Source organism: Centruroides sculpturatus, unplaced genomic scaffold, assembly GCF_000671375.1.
Source record: "Centruroides sculpturatus isolate CEXI.00-Female unplaced genomic scaffold, Cexi_2.0 scaffold91, whole genome shotgun sequence".
In the NCBI taxonomy this organism is placed as follows: domain Eukaryota; kingdom Metazoa; phylum Arthropoda; class Arachnida; order Scorpiones; family Buthidae; genus Centruroides; species Centruroides sculpturatus.
In genome coordinates this window covers 321251-338181 of record NW_019384299.1, presented here as the reverse complement: position 1 = coordinate 338181, position 16931 = coordinate 321251, and the positions used below count along the sequence as shown (strand labels likewise).

The window sequence follows — 16931 nt, the reverse complement described above, 5'->3', positions numbered from 1 at the left end:
CTATTGTAAAATTTTCTTTTGAATACATCGTTAAACTATTATATTTTATCAATACTTTAGCTAGTGTTGCAAATATTAATGGATTAAATCAACAACTTTACATTATTTACAATATCTGAATTATCAAGTAATAAAAATCAATATTTCATCAATTATATAAACATAAACTGATTCAGAATTCATTAAATTTTTATAAACATTAGAATTAAATTATAATTAAAAATATAAGATAGTGATATCATTTATTTCTTGATTAAAATTTTATGATAAATTATATACTTTATAATTTTAAAATTTACTGATATTTGGTCATATGTTTTTAAGTTGGGAATTCAAACTAAATTTGTTTGTATATTCAAATTTTTATCGCAGAGCATTTCAAAATCATAAATTTTATCAGGATAATCGGAATATACTGTAATTATTTTAAATAAATAACCTGAACTAAAGTGCCTAACTGTTTGGCTTATTTATTCAGCTTAAAGTGCCTGAAATGTTTAAATATTCAGTTTTTTTTAAACTATTTTTAGAAATTAAAAAATGTAAATATTATTATTTATATTTTAAAATTACTATACTTATTAATTCACTTCCATCTTTATTTTTCTAATGTAAATAATATATTAAAAATTATATTAAGTAAAGTTTAACTGGCTTTATGTATAGGAATATGAATTGCCTTCTATACATATCACAAAGAATCTGCTTTGTGATACTGAAATGTTTATTGAAGTAAAGATTTTGATTTTATTTTTTAGCAGAAAAATTTATTTGAATGTTAAATAAAAATTTGTAATAGATATATATAGAATAAGTAGCTGGATGTGTATGCAAATATGAAAATAATCCAGCAAAAAACAATAAATTTAATGAAAGTTAATGTGTTTCACTACTTTGAACAGTCATTTTCAGATGAACATACATTCTAAAATTGAACAACATATTATCATTATTCCTTTAAATATTTTGCTTGAATTACTGTTTGGTTTTAGAACATGTTAATCTGAAGATGACTGCTCAAAGTAGTCAAAAATGTTAGTTTTTATTAAATTATTTATTAATTTTTTTGTGTTTGAGTGTCTTATTCTTGTAATAGATATCATATCATCAATATGGTTAATATGTACCAGTATTTACTTTTTTTAATATCAATACTCTGCACTCTGAGTAATCTGACCGTGTACTAATTCTAACTTCATGTGATCTGAACCAATTTTGTTTGAATTTTTTATTATTATTATTATTATTATTATTATTATTATTATTTGCTCAAAATAAGTTTTATATAATTTTTATTACAACAAGTCACAACTTACAGTATAATATGAAGTATAAGATATTAAAATAGTGGAAATATCATAATTAAATCATATTAAATTAAGAAAATCATATTAAATTTATTTATTTTTTTTTGTAAAATTTTTAAGTTTTTAATAAAAAATAGATAAAAACAAAGAAAACTATTCATTGGATAAAGAGAAAAGATGAGAAGAATTCAAACTTTTCACTTGTTTGAAAATTATTCAGAATACCATTTCATAACTGGATGATGTTGATGAAGATAAAGACCAAGAAAGAACTCTTCCAAGAAACCTAAATAAACATTTGAAATACATTAGCCATTCAATACAATATCTACTTGCCAAGATCTTCTTGNCTATAAGAAATAAAATTAAACTTCTTAACATCTTTAAAGTATTTAATATTCAGCAATTGATCTTTTGTTATCATCAAACAAATGATAATAATTACAGTAGTTTGATTTTTATTTTTATATTATAATTACTTAAGCTAATTTTCATTAGTAAGTTTATCTTTAACATTTCTAAACTATCTTTGAATAATAGAAATTATTATTATTATAGCAAAATCCATCGGTTCCAATATTATACCTTCAATGAAGTAATTTTGTAATCAGTGTTAAGTTAATAATTTAATAATTAAAACTACTAAACAGTTAATTACTGTTTAGTAGTTTTTAATCTGTAAACTATGCAGTAGTTATAATGATTATTTTATAAAGATCATAACAAAGGTATTTTTAACATTTAGTGTATGCAACAGTACCTGACAATAAACATTCTAGAAGGCAATATTAAATTTTCTTGTCCCGATCCATTTTGTAATAATACTGGAAGTATTAATGACCAAGAGGTAAGTTTTAAAATATCGTCATTATTTTAGTTTAATATTGCGACATTCAATCGGATAGGGTTTTCTGTTGTTATTTATTCTAATTTCAGAGAACTATTTCATAAATTTATTTTTTCTTTCATTAAATTAATGCCATAAATTTCTTCAAAGATTGAGATTAATTTCTTCATGAAATTACATATTATATTCCTATATCAATTGTTTTAACAATAATAACAAATAAACAAAATAAATTGATTTACTGAAATCAGAAATTTTAATGTGAATTTAAAAAAAATTAATTTTTTGATTGTAGTTTTAATGTTTTGTATAAACTGAAGATTATTTGTGTCAAAAATAATCTTATTATTCTCTTAAAAAAATGGGTACAGATAGTTCAAATAAAAATATTATTTTTATTATATTATAATTCATTTATACCATGAAATTTATCAATTTAACTTACAAATCAGTGCTGCAGACTGATTGTTGCATAGATTTCCATAAAGTTAAACTGTAATTTCAGTTACGGTTGTCAAATACATCTCTAATAAAAACAGATAGTGACAAGCTGTTTGAAAAACAATGTTTTAGCATCACTTTATATCATTACTTTTTTACTTTACATCTTATACTAACAGCAATTTTGGTATAAGGCAATGAAAGTTCAATGATAAAAAGTATAGTAAATGAAAGCTGGAAATGGTTAGCAGGAAAGTTTTAAAGAATAGCAGGTTAGGTTAGGTTAGGAGTAAAAAGATGGAAGTAATGAAAATAAAACAAATTAGTTTTGTTTTTGGAGAATAATGTGATATAGCAAACTTAAGAATGTATGAGGAATGAATGTGTAGTACAAACTGGCAGCAAGTTGCTTAACTTCTCCAGCAAAAAAATACTATGACACTAGCTCAAAGTTAAAAAAATGGTGCAATTCCATCTATTATGAAATGTTATTAAAAAATAACTTTTATATTATTAATTATTATAAAAGGCCAAATTTTGAGGGTAGAGATGAGTTTTAAAGGTACTGTAATTGCCGATAGCGAGTAAAATTTTGAGATTTGCAAAAACATATTAATTTCAATGTTCTTTGAAACGAGCCTTTTTTGACTAAACTAATTTAAATTCATTAATGATTTATGTAGCTAATGAAAAGCCATCTTACAGATTTTCATAGATTTAAGTAATATTGATATATAATATAAAATATAATAAAAAATAAATGTTTTATTATGGCATAAAATTTGTTAATTAATGATAAAAAGTAATATAATTGTTATGACTTGTTTAAAGATATAAAGACATTGGATTAGTTAATTACTTATCCTTATAAAGTAATAATTAACATAATCTATTGAACTAATATTTTATTATTTATCTTAAATTTTAGATTGAAAAATTAATTGGAAGTGAAATCTTTCAAAAGTACAAACAGTTTAAATTGAATGCAGGTAAAGTATAAATATAAGTATAGCATAATTTGTTCATTTTTAAAATAAATTAAATATTAATAAAATTATATTTGTGGTTTGTATAAACATTAAAATGAAAGTTTATTTAATTAATTAATACTCCAGTTTTAATTCTTATGAGAATATAATCAATGTGGTGAAGTTGCTAAACAATATGTTCAACTCCGACCTTACCCTTTTTTAAATGTCACACTATGATTCTTTTTATAAGAAATATAACACTGAGTATCTGAATATTTTTAATGTAAAATTTCTATAAAATGTTGTACTAAAATTAATGAAAATAAAAAAAAATGGATATAACAAATTTACCTTGAAAAAACTTTTGAATACATAAAGAAACACACTACATCTTAATAGCTAAAAGAATTCCACTTTTATTAGTTAAATAATTAATTGATTTAAATTTAATTATTTTTAAGAAAAAGAAATTAATACAATAAAACACAAAAAATAAAGATTTGATGGATGACATAATAAATTGGTTTGTAAAATAGTTTCTCCCACTCCGGCTACAATGGGAATAGTTAATTTCCTACCAAAAGTCGACTAAACAAAAGTATACGGTAGAATTTTAAAATATGAAATTAAAAAAAAATCAGTTATCTTGAAACAAGTGTGATCGTGCCCTAAGAACTTAAACCAGTGAATAATAAGCTGAAACCACCCTATTTATTACATTTTGTAGTTTTCTCTTTCTCTTTTAGTTTGTTACAGTTAGATTCTGATCTTGGTTTTACTTTGTTAATTGTATTTTATTGACTGTTTTAAGACTAAATTATGTTATCGAAGCTCTATAATAGTCATAAATAACTCGAAACCAATGGAAGGCAGTGAAAAAATTAATTAGTGAAATTAGTCAAAAAAACAATTGATATCTAAAGTAATACATCCGAGATGTAAAAAAATATTGTGGCAAGTAAAAATTATAGCACCAGAAGTGAAATTCAGATTTTTTTCTTGGGAGCTTCTCTTGGGTAAAGATAAGCTTAGTGCTTTGAAGCGATACCATGAATGTTTATTTTTTAGATGTGATTCCACAACTAACTACCAGCGTTCAGTTGTTTTACCTATTTTGACCACTGGTGGGCCTTAAATTAATAAAAGCTATTTCCTAAAAGTATAGAACATGTTGCATTAGATATGCATAACATTTTGCATAGCCAGACCTCTGTTTGATTTTTGTTCCCAGAACTATTACATTAGATATAACCAGTATGGTTATACATTAATTAATAGTCTTATTAAATTTGGCTTTAATCATTATCCGCATTCATTTTGCTTTAATAATTATCGGGCTTAGAGATGTTTATATTTGTTTAAGCACTTCTTAGAAAGACATTAAATAATAGAAAATATGCAACATTACAAATACAAGAAAAGAGAACTTTTTGTAATTAATTTAATTTCTTAATTCAAAAAGAAAGAAAAAAATTATTTATTTACATCTTTTATAAATATTTTACACATAAACAAGAAATTAAATTTTGATTAATGTATGCTTCTTGTTTCATTTCATTGTTCCACATATTTTAATGTTAAAAAATATATATAAAAATCATAAATTATAATAAAATTAATGTATTTATAAATGTTAATTTACTATTTAGAAATAGATGAAGACCCTTCTCGTTGTTGGTGCCCAAAACCAGAATGTAATAACATTTGTCAAGTTGAATTGTCTGATGTACCTGTACCAATTGTTTGCTCAAATGTAAGTTTTTATTATATTGAACTTTATAAAATGCATTTTTAATAAATATTTATTAATTTTCATATATATTTTATTATAATTAATAATGTTAATTGTAATAAGATATATATAATTAATGATTGATTAGATTTATCTGAAATATCATTAAGCAAAAATACAAATATTAAGTGTAAAATATAATGATTTTTTTTATGTAGGAAAAAAAAAGCAAAAGAAATTCAGAATTCTATATTATTACAAATAATAATAAATAATGCAATAAATTCTAGCTTTATATTTTGACTATTTAAATTTAACTTATAAATTATGTAAAGAGATTAATAATATTTTATTTACCTGTTTTCATTAATTTATCATTTTATATGTCAACTTTAAACATTTTTATGTTCACTTTAAAGGATTCAGAAGCTCTTATGTTCAGAATTTAAATTATTTCTCTTCAAAGAAAATATCTTGACACATTAGCTGCAACTGTAGAGGGAAAAAAGCAGGAAATGTTATGCTGGACAGTTTTTTTTTTATATAATAAATTAAATGCGTTTAATATTAAATGTGATATTTAAATTCCATTTATTTTCACAAAAGATATTTTAAAAGTGCTTGATCAATAATTTTAGGTTGCTCACCATCATTACATATCTGTAATAGCTAAACAAAGAAAAAAGTATAAAAGTACTTACCATTCAAAATTCTTCATTTTGGTTAACTTCTTCTTCTATCATTTTGCTCATTATTGATGGGAAAGAGATCAATTTGCATAAAAGTTTGAAGTAATGTCACGTGGTATTCATTAACCTAATTGCTAGTAATTTTGAGACTCTGAAGCAGCAGAAAAAATTATGTAAAATGCATAAACTCTAAAAGGAATGTTAAAAATTCTAAATTGTGAAAAAATTGGAATTGAATTTTAGTATTGTGTAGTTTAGCTTGAGAGTAGATGGGATAATGAAACAAACTTCTAAATGTCTGTTTTATTATTTGTTTTTGTACATTTTTTTTTATTTGATATTTAGTTTCATTCTTCTTTTTTTCAAAGTATATCTTTCCCCAAAACCACCATGCTTCTTTTCTTATTTATTATAACCAAAATTATAACCTTTTCCTAAGAGTCCATACTGGAGCAAGTATTGCTTTCATAAGCACTGAAAAGGGCATTTAGTATGCAACGATAGAGTCATGCCAGTCATCTATCTAACACCTTTTGGGGGAAAATTTTTGAATTGAAATAATGTGACTTCCATTTTGCATAGGAAGTTCATATATAGTTAATCAGGGATTCTTGCCTCTAATATTTTTATATCTGGTCTCGTCTTTCATCTATCTAACTCCATTATTGAGATTATGGGGAATTTATTGATCTACAATTTTTTCAAATTACAGCCCAACCAGAGTTAGACTAAGAAAGTGAAAACAAAATGCATTTCTTGGACTGTTAAGAAAGGCAAATTTATAATCAACGTTTCTATTATAATATTATATATTGTTACATGGAGTAATTTTGAAATTTTGTCTGTTTTAAATAAATTTAGAATGTTTTCTACTCATTATTAAATTATGATGTAAATTTTTTTTTGTGTCATCAAAAATCTTAAATTATTCTTTTAAAAATCAACAAACATTTTAATTTAAGTTCAATAAATTTAAATTTTAATACATTTCTCTCAGTCTGATAAATTCTGTTAGATATCAGTTTTATTTAAAATCAAATCGTCAGGTTTTTAAAATTAACTTCAGTGCATAGATTTTACTCAACTAATTTTTGGGTTATGTTAAAATTCTACATCATAAATTAATCAAATACATGAAAATTGAATTGTTATATATGATATTTATCTACTTTTTAAAACTATTTTATTTAATGTGTTTGTTTTATTCTTTAGTGTAACACCATGTTTTGTTCATCGTGTAAAGAATTATGGCATTCCACTCAATTGTGCAAGGAGAAAAAATGCTTTAAGTAAATATATATTTTATGTTAAATCTTTCATTGAACTATATTATTAAAAACTTTGTTTGTGTGAAGACAGTAATTATCTTAAATTATTTAAAAATTTAATTAATCATTAATCATTAACTGTATTGTTGTCTGAATTAACTCAAAAACATTCAACAAGCTATTGTAAAATTTTCTTTTGAATACATCGTTAAACTATTATATTTTATCAATACTTTAGCTAGTGTTGCAAATATTAATGGATTAAATCAACAACTTTACATTATTTACAATATCTGAATTATCAAGTAATAAAAATCAATATTTCATCAATTATATAAACATAAACTGATTCAGAATTCATTAAATTTTTATAAACATTAGAATTAAATTATAATTAAAAATATAAGATAGTGATATCATTTATTTCTTGATTAAAATTTTATGATAAATTATATACTTTATAATTTTAAAATTTACTGATATTTGGTCATATGTTTTTAAGTTGGGAATTCAAACTAAATTTGTTTGTATATTCAAATTTTTATCGCAGAGCATTTCAAAATCATAAATTTTATCAGGATAATCGGAATATACTGTAATTATTTTAAATAAATAAGCTGAACTAAAGTGCCTAACTGTTTGGCTTATTTATTCAGCTTAAAGTGCCTGAAATGTTTAAATATTCAGTTTTTTTTAAACTATTTTTAGAAATTAAAAAATGTAAATATTATTATTTATATTTTAAAATTACTATACTTATTAATTCACTTCCATCTTTATTTTTCTAATGTAAATAATATATTAAAAATTATATTAAGTAAAGTTTAACTGGCTTTATGTATAGGAATATGAATTGCCTTCTATACATATCACAAAGAATCTGCTTTGTGATACTGAAATGTTTATTGAAGTAAAGATTTTGATTTTATTTTTTAGCAGAAAAATTTATTTGAATGTTAAATAAAAATTTGTAATAGATATATATAGAATAAGTAGCTGGATGTGTATGCAAATATGAAAATAATCCAGCAAAAAACAATAAATTTAATGAAAGTTAATGTGTTTCACTACTTTGAACAGTCATTTTCAGATGAACATACATTCTAAAATTGAACAACATATTATCGTTATTCCTTTAAATATTTTGCTTGAATTACTGTTTGGTTTTAGAACATGTTAATCTGAAGATGACTGCTCAAAGTAGTCAAAAATGTTAGTTTTTATTAAATTATTTATTAATTTTTTTGTGTTTGAGTGTCTTATTCTTGTAATAGATATCATATCATCAATATGGTTAATATGTACCAGTATTTACTTTTTTTAATATCAATACTCTGCACTCAGTAATCTGACCGTGTACTAATTCTAACTTCATGTGATCTGAACCAATTTTGTTTGAATTTTTTATTATTATTATTATTATTATTATTATTTGCTCAAAATAAGTTTTATATAATTTTTATTACAACAAGTCACAACTTACAGTATAATATGAAGTATAAGATATTAAAATAGTGGAAATATCATAATTAAATCATATTAAATTTATTTATTTTTTTTTGTAAAATTTTTAAGTTTTTAATAAAAAATAGATAAAAACAAAGAAAACTATTCATTGGATAAAGAGAAAAGATGAGAAGAATTCAAACTTTTCACTTGTTTGAAAATTATTCAGAATACCATTTCATAACTGGATGATGTTGATGAAGATAAAGACCAAGAAAGAACTCTTCCAAGAAACCTAAATAAACATTTGAAATACATTAGCCATTCAATACAATATCTACTTGCCAAGATCTTCTTGTTACAATATCTTCATAGAAAAATGACAAATTGTAAAATTAATGTGTACTACACATTTTAACATACATTTAATATATATATATTTTAATTCATAAATATATATGTATTTGTCATTATTTTAAACTTATTTTTCTTTATATACAAGGGTTGTTCAAAAAGTTCCCGAACTTTATTTATTACAAAACAAAAATACATCACTTACAATTTATTTGTCAGGGTCCCCTTCAAAGTAGTCTCCTCTCCAATGTATACACTTATCCCAATGATGTTTCCACTTTTTGAAACATTCCTGGAATGCTTTTTTCAAAATGCTCATCTATAAGCTCCTCCATTGTTTTTTTTCTATCTCTGGAATAGTGGCAAATCTTTTTCCTTTGAACATGTTTTTTAGTTTGGGGAACAGGAAAAAGCCACATGGGGCCAGGTTGGGTGAGTAGGGTGGGTGGGGAAGCACAGCAGTCTTGTTTTTGACCAAAAATGCACGAGTTCTGAGGGACAAACGAGCCGATGCGTTGTCACCGTGAAAAAACTACTCGCCACTCCTCCAAAATTCGAGCCATTTTCGCTTGATTCTGTTTCTTTGGTGTTTCACAACCCCCAATTAGTACTCCATGTTGACTGTCTGGCCTGTAGGTAGGTATTCATTATGCACAACCCCCTTTGTATCGAAAAAAGGAGTCAAAATCACCTTAACATTTGAGCAAACTTGTCAAAAATTTTTTGGGTAGGGGATGTTTCACCAACCCATTGTGAAGATTGCACTTTTGTTTCGATGTTATATCCATAAACCCATGATTCATCACCTGTTATGATCATGGACAAGGTTTCATCCTCTTCAGCTCAATCAAACAGTTCCTGACAGACTTGAATCTGATGTTGTTNCCCCTCCCGGCTCTTTCAATTAATAAATCTTGTTACTATTTATTAAATTTCATACGGACACTGCAGCTGCTTTATAAAAAATAAAAGCAAAATTATTTAACAATATTTCACAGGATTTAAGAATACATATAGTTAATATTATTCTTATCGCTATAAAAAATATTCGAAATTATTGGGAGTTTTGCTTTTTATTGAAAGTTTTACTTTCAATAAAAAGAAACATAAGAATACAAGGGTTGTTCAAAAAGTTCCCGAACTTTATTTATTACAAAACAAAAATACATCACTTACAATTTATTTGTCAGGGTCCCCTTCAAAGTAGTCTCCTCTCCAATGTATACACTTATCCCAATGATGTTTCCACTTTTTGAAACATTCCTGGAATGCTTTTTTCAAAATGCTCATCTATAAGCTCCTCCATTGTTTTTTTTCTATCTCTGGAATAGTGGCAAATCTTTTTCCTTTGAACATGTTTTTTAGTTTGGGGAACAGGAAAAAGCCACATGGGGCCAGGTTGGGTGAGTAGGGTGGGTGGGGAAGCACAGCAGTCTTGTTTTTGACCAAAAATGCACGAGTTCTGAGGGACAAACGAGCCGATGCGTTGTCACCGTGAAAAAACTACTCTCCACTCCTCCAAAATTCGAGCCATTTTCGCTTGATTCTGTTTCTTTGGTGTTTCACAACCCCCAATTAGTACTCCATGTTGACTGTCTGGCCTGTAGGTAGGTATTCATTATGCACAACCCCCTTTGTATCGAAAAAAGGAGTCAAAATCACCTTAACATTTGAGCAAACTTGTCAAAAATTTTTTGGGTAGGGGATGTTTCACCAACCCATTGTGAAGATTGCACTTTTGTTTCGATGTTATATCCATAAACCCATGATTCATCACCTGTTATGATCATGGACAAGGTTTCATCCTCTTCAGCTCAATCAAACAGTTCCTGACAGACTTGAATCTGATGTTGTTTCTAGTCTGCTGTCATCATGCGAGGCACGAATTTGGCGGCAACTTGCTGCATCTTCAATTTTTCATGCAGGATTTCATAGCATGAACCAATTGAGATGCCACACTCTTCTGCAAATTCCCTGACAGTCAAATGTTGATTTGCATGAATGAGATTGTTCACTTTTTTGATGTGGGGTCATCAGTTGACATTGATGGTCGTCTAGAATGCTCATCATCTTCTACTGACTGCTATCCCTTTTTGAACCAGGTAAACCATTCATAACATACAGTACATTTTATAGCATCCTCACCATAAGCCTTGGTAATCAACTCAAAAGTTTCCATGAAGGATTTCCCAAGTTTCACACAGAATTTCACAGAACAATGCTGTTCTTTCAAAGAGCTTATTTCAGCGGATCTGATTTCTTGCCGAACCCTATGAACACTACTTCACATAAACAGCCGTAACTAATCACCAAAACAAGATATCAACAAATGGGTTGAAACATGTTACTTGGAAGGTTTCCGTAGACACAATGCCTCTAAGCGGATTAAAAAATAACCAACTGGAGGTGCGCTATTCAAAAAGTTTGGGAACTTTTTGAACAACCCACATATAATATCCCTCAGTAATCTAAATGACCTCATACAAGAGTTAGTTCAGATTAACAAAATTGTACTGTAATCTGTTTCAGTTTTTGAAATTATTTTTGAAATGTTACAAATCACTGTATACAGTAAAACCTCTGTAAACTGGACTCACACAGTATTGAATATTATTTTTTCTGGTTTGGCAGGTTTCTGTTTCAAACAGGGTTTTTTTAATGCTGAAAATTGTAGTATTTCCAAGAATTCTTCCCATTTACGCAGGTTGCAGTTATATTAAGGTTCTGTTTCTAACAGGTTTTACTGTAAATATATTTTGTTATTTTATAAGTTACATACAGAATTTTATAATATATTAACTTGAAAGAACGTTTGAATATATAATTCAAGGTTATTATTTTTTGTAATTTATCACATTTTAACATTAAGTATTTTGATCAATTAAAAATATTGTCAGTTTACCTAATTGAAAATTTTGAGTTTTTAATTACATATAATGTGTAAAAAATCTTTTATATTTTAGTTACAATAAAAAAGCATCTTCATTTGTAATTAAAAATGAAATCAATATAAAACATTGTCCCGGCTGCAACATTCCAATTGAAAGAAATGAAGGCTGTGCTCAGATGAAATGCAGATATTGCAAGCACATATTCTGTTGGCATTGTCTCTCTTTGCTTGATGTAAGTTTTTATATTTGTCTATTAATAACTTTATAATAAAGTGTAACTTTTAATATAATTTTAAATCATCTGTCTGTCTTATTCTGAAAGAGAATCAAAATATTTTGTTAGTGGTCACTGCAATATCATATGTTTTGCTGCTCATATTCAATACACTTGAGCATATGTAAACAAATTTTATATACAGTAGAGTGTCGTTTATCCGAATCAATTGGGGACTGGGGTTGTTCGGATAGCTTATTTTTCGGATAACTGATTATGTATGAAAAATATATTAACCTATCCCATGTTGAAATTTTTCTCTGTTGCATGTCACTTTGTGTTGAATTTTCGTCAATATTAAACCTAACGAAAACTTTTTAAAATAATAATCGTGGCTATTGTATCGTTAAAAATTATTTTTTATTTTGTACAAACAAAATAAATACATTGAAAAATATAAAAACCAAAAAAATATACTTTAGAAGTTGATCTAGTATCAAAAACGTTCGATTCAGCACGACGCAGTTCTCAGAAAAACATCACACAAAAGTGCCAGTGCTGCCAGCTAAAACACATACACCAACAAAAAAAAAATATTGGAGTAGCCCAAGATATAGCCAAAGATTGCTGTGCCATAGCACTAGCAAAAATTTAAATTTGCCGACTGGAATGCTTTTGGATAACCGACTTTCAGATAAACGACACTCTACTGTATACATATTTTGCTAACAGTGATGTAACTATTTTTTTTTTCTTTAACTCTTTTTGCCCTGTGGGCACTGAGAGAGCCTCTTTTTAGCAAGCCCATTATGGGTTAGGCCAGGCCCACAATGGGGTGGCTGAGTGATGAGGGGCGGGGCCCATCACCCAGGTTCAAATCCAGATGAATCATCCCCAGGAATTTTTTGGGGATTTATCGATTCATCCGGATTCGAACCTGGGTCCCCATAGTGTGGGCTACCACCTTGACCACTTGGCCATCTGACCATTGATGTAGCTATATTATAATTGCTTTTAAAGTAGTTAAAACTTCATAAATTCTGTGATAGAAATGCTATGGAAGTATTATATAAATACATAAAAACAAAAAAAAATCTTAAAGCTGCCAAAAATTCTATGTTAATGTTAGTTATTTCTTTATGTAAAAATTAATGTATGAATTTATTTTCAAATTAATGTTTTAATTATATAACATTTTTTTCTTTCTTAATTTCATATAAATTGTGTATTACTTCTATTTAAAATTTAACATTTAAAATATCTCTGGAAATTTATTCTGTTTATTATTTTTGTGAGTTTTAATAATGTAACATATATAAATTAAAAATTTATTGGTAAATTTATTAGTAATATTCATCTACAGTTATTTACATGGATATAGAGCTGTAGGTATAGAATTTACTTGGAATTTTATTCTACAGTTGCATTATTTAGTTGCTTAGAATATTAATATAAAAAAAAAAATATTTTTTTATATAAAGAGATTGTCATGCTTTTAAAAAAATTATCTAAATTTAAATAGTATTTATATATAACTAACTACGAAATATTTTTATAAATATGAATAAATTTTATATTACTTACAGGAGAACAGATTTTGTGTAAATTTGCTCTCCCTTAAGTAATATAGCTTTTGGGGATATTTACATAATTATATTATTCAAATATCCTCAAAAGTTTGCTAAATTTGCTGAAATAACTATTTTAACAGCCCCTTGCAAACAGTCCTAAAAATTTACCAGCCTGTATGATGCTATGAAAGTTTTATTATTATTGTTAATTTCTCTTTTAGTTTTTAAAAATTCAATTCTGGATTTTAAACTTAATATAAATATGATTCCTCTTATTAAATTTTTTGCAGGATGATGTATTGTTGAGACACTTTGATAAAGGTCCATGCAAGAATAAACTTGGTCATACTAGAGCATCATTAATTTGGCACAGAATTCGGGTAAGATATATTTCATAATGTTTTAAATTAATTTAAGTCTATATTTATAACATGTAAAACTAATACAATATAATGGTTACTTATTGCCATGACATCTTAGAAATTTATAAAGAAATATAATACAAGAAAAAATGATTTAGAATATATTTTTGTACAATATGCATAATTAATTTACATTAAAAAATATAGTATGTGATTTCTTCATTCTATCTGTTTAAGTTGTTCTTTATTAGATTTATAATTGTTCTTTATTAGATTTATTATACCAACTGAATAAATAGTCAATAAGTTGCCAAGTGTTGATATATGTCACCTTAGTGTGTCTGCAAAGAATCAGCTTAATAACAACAACACGGTTTCATCAGAATCAAAAGATTTATAATTTTTAAAGAATGAAATTGAATTTTAAGAATTCTACAGTCTTTATGAAAGTGTTTTTTTATAATTGTGCCAAACAATATGCCTTATTATTGGTCTATAATAAGACTAATATAATAATTATATACATTACAGTAGAGCATCGATTATCTGAATACCTATCAACCGAAACATCCATTAACTGAAAGCATTCCAGTCGGCAAATTCAAATTTCCACTAGTGCTATGGCACTGCAATATTTGGCTTTTCTTGGGCTACTCCAATATTATTTTTGTTGGTGGGCATGTTTTACTGGCAGCACTGGCACAACCATATTGTATTGTTAAAAATTATTTCTTTATTCTGCACAAACAAAATAAACATATTGAAAAATATAAAAACAAAAACAATTATATTTCTGAAGTTAATCTAGTATCAAAATCGTTCCAATTTATACACATCGAGAGGGTACTTAAGGATGCACCAGTACTTGAATGAGGCTTTTTCTCCCCCATCGTGAGCTATATTCTATGACTTTGCATCGTGAGTGGTGTGTTTTGTTTCAGCTTGTCGGAGAATATAGCCCAAGCAACTGACATCTCCAGATAAACCCAAGAAAAAGAAAGAGTTTTGCTTGTTTTGTGTGGTGTTTTTCTGAGGACTGTATGTCGGGATGTGTTTCGTGCTGAATTGGAACGTTTTTGATACTAGATTAACTTCCAAAATATAATTTTTTTTTGTTTTTATATTTTTCAATATATTTATTTTGTTTGTGCAAAATAAAGAAATAATTTTTAATGATACAATAGCCACAATTATTATTTTAAAAAATTTTTGTTAGGCTTAACATTGACGAAAATCCAACGCAAAGCGACACGCAACAGAGAAAAATTTCAACAGGGGATAGATTAATATATTTTTTCATACATAATCAGTTATCTGAACAACCCCAATCCTGAATTGCTTTGGATAATCGATGCTCTACTGTAGTTATATATTTATTATATTAGTCTTATTATAGCCTAATAATTTGGGCTATAATAAAACTGTGTGATATTAATTCAAAATTGATTTAGTAGATTTATTGTTAATATAATCAATTATGTAGATCATTCATTATACAGTATTCATTAAATAACATATAAGTTAATGATAAAAAAATTATTTTAATATTAATAGACTGTATTAGGATTGAATAATACAAGGTGGATAGAAAGTAGCTAGACATTGAGAAATTGCTATTATTTCTATATTTATAATGCAAAGATGATGAAAATTATTTGACTTGTACCTTACTAAATGGAAATATGGATGTGTACTTTAAAATTTAATGTACGCAACTTCCTCAAACAACCAGGGATTCAATGTGAGTGAATGGCCACTTCTCTGTGCTTCTGCAACCAGACCTTTGGTCCTTAGCTTCAATTGACAATTCTTGATTGTTTTTGGACAGACTGTGGCATGACATTTCTTCTTTCCACCATCTCTGCACAGCAATCACTGATTTCTACACCTCATAGCATATAGGTACAAGTATGGATTGATACTTGTTCCTGAACAGACAAGAGGATGGTCATTTCTTTTGCTACTACACATGCACCCTTTCTTGGTCGCTGTCTACACCACTGATGTGGGAATTATAAAATTCCATTGATTGATGTACATTCACACACAGATTTTATTATAATTGCATTTTTATCACAAAAAATTAAAATTTCTCAAAGTTTAATTACTTTCCACTCACCCTGTACATCAAAACAGACTCCACTAAATAATTATTACATATTGAAAATGGCTCTAAAAGTCATTAAATCATTAACTTACTACAGTATTCACATAATAATAATATATTACCACAATACACATAAAATTTTATTTATGGCACAAAATATAATATCTTTAAGATATGATTATAATCAAGTGTACAACAAATTCAGAAGTTTGAAATTCTGAAGGAAATTGAATTAACATGGTTCCGTTCTAATGCTCTGTTAAAATTATTTGGATTATTTTCAGTATGCTTAGTCTCGTATCATAAAAAATATTTACTGTATGCTTTAATTAATTTTTAAAAATTAAATGTTTATTATTATTGTTTTAGGTTGTGATTACAATAATAGGGCTGAGTGCTTTGTTAGCAACATTATCTCCATTGTTGCTGGTTTCACTTCCATTCCTTTTATGTTGTAAGTGTAATTTATATAGAAGTTTGATGAGATGAATATCTGTAACTATATTAAATATTTGTCAATAAAAATGTAATTTACCGCTTTGTGATAATATTAATTATATTCATTAACATAGGAACGAATTACTCGAAAAAGTAGATAGTTCAAGACCAAACCGACCCTTACGTTTAAGAATATATGCAATAATGCCAACATTTGCCAAATAGGAATCGGCAACTTCATTTAACGATGTCTCGATACGGACATAATAGTACTAGTATTTATTAAAAATAAT

At 26.3% G+C, this 16931-nt stretch overlaps 1 protein-coding gene across 1 annotated transcript; it reads left to right on the top strand.

The window, feature by feature from the left end:
• Positions 1-1976: 1976 nt before the first annotated feature.
• On the top strand, positions 1977-16785 carry LOC111632675 (probable E3 ubiquitin-protein ligase RNF144A). The gene is made up of 8 exons (XM_023377206.1): positions 1977-2154; positions 3524-3584; positions 5216-5319; positions 7200-7276; positions 12019-12178; positions 14022-14111; positions 16570-16654; positions 16773-16785. Coding segments are annotated over exons 1-8 (678 nt in total). The 5' UTR covers positions 1977-2055; the 3' UTR covers positions 16775-16785.
• The last annotated feature ends 146 nt before the right edge of the window (positions 16786-16931 follow it).

Bases quoted from the DNA above. Each gene is read 5' to 3' on its own strand.
- LOC111632675 (XM_023377206.1), top strand. From the start codon at position 2,056: ATGCAACAGTACCTGACAATAAACATTCTAGAAGGCAATATTAAATTT. The intron at 2,155-3,523 runs GTAAGTTTTAAA...CTTAAATTTTAG, and splicing joins GAAGTATTAATGACCAAGAG to ATTGAAAAATTAATTGGAAG. The intron at 14,112-16,569 runs GTAAGATATATT...TTATTGTTTTAG, and splicing joins TAATTTGGCACAGAATTCGG to GTTGTGATTACAATAATAGG.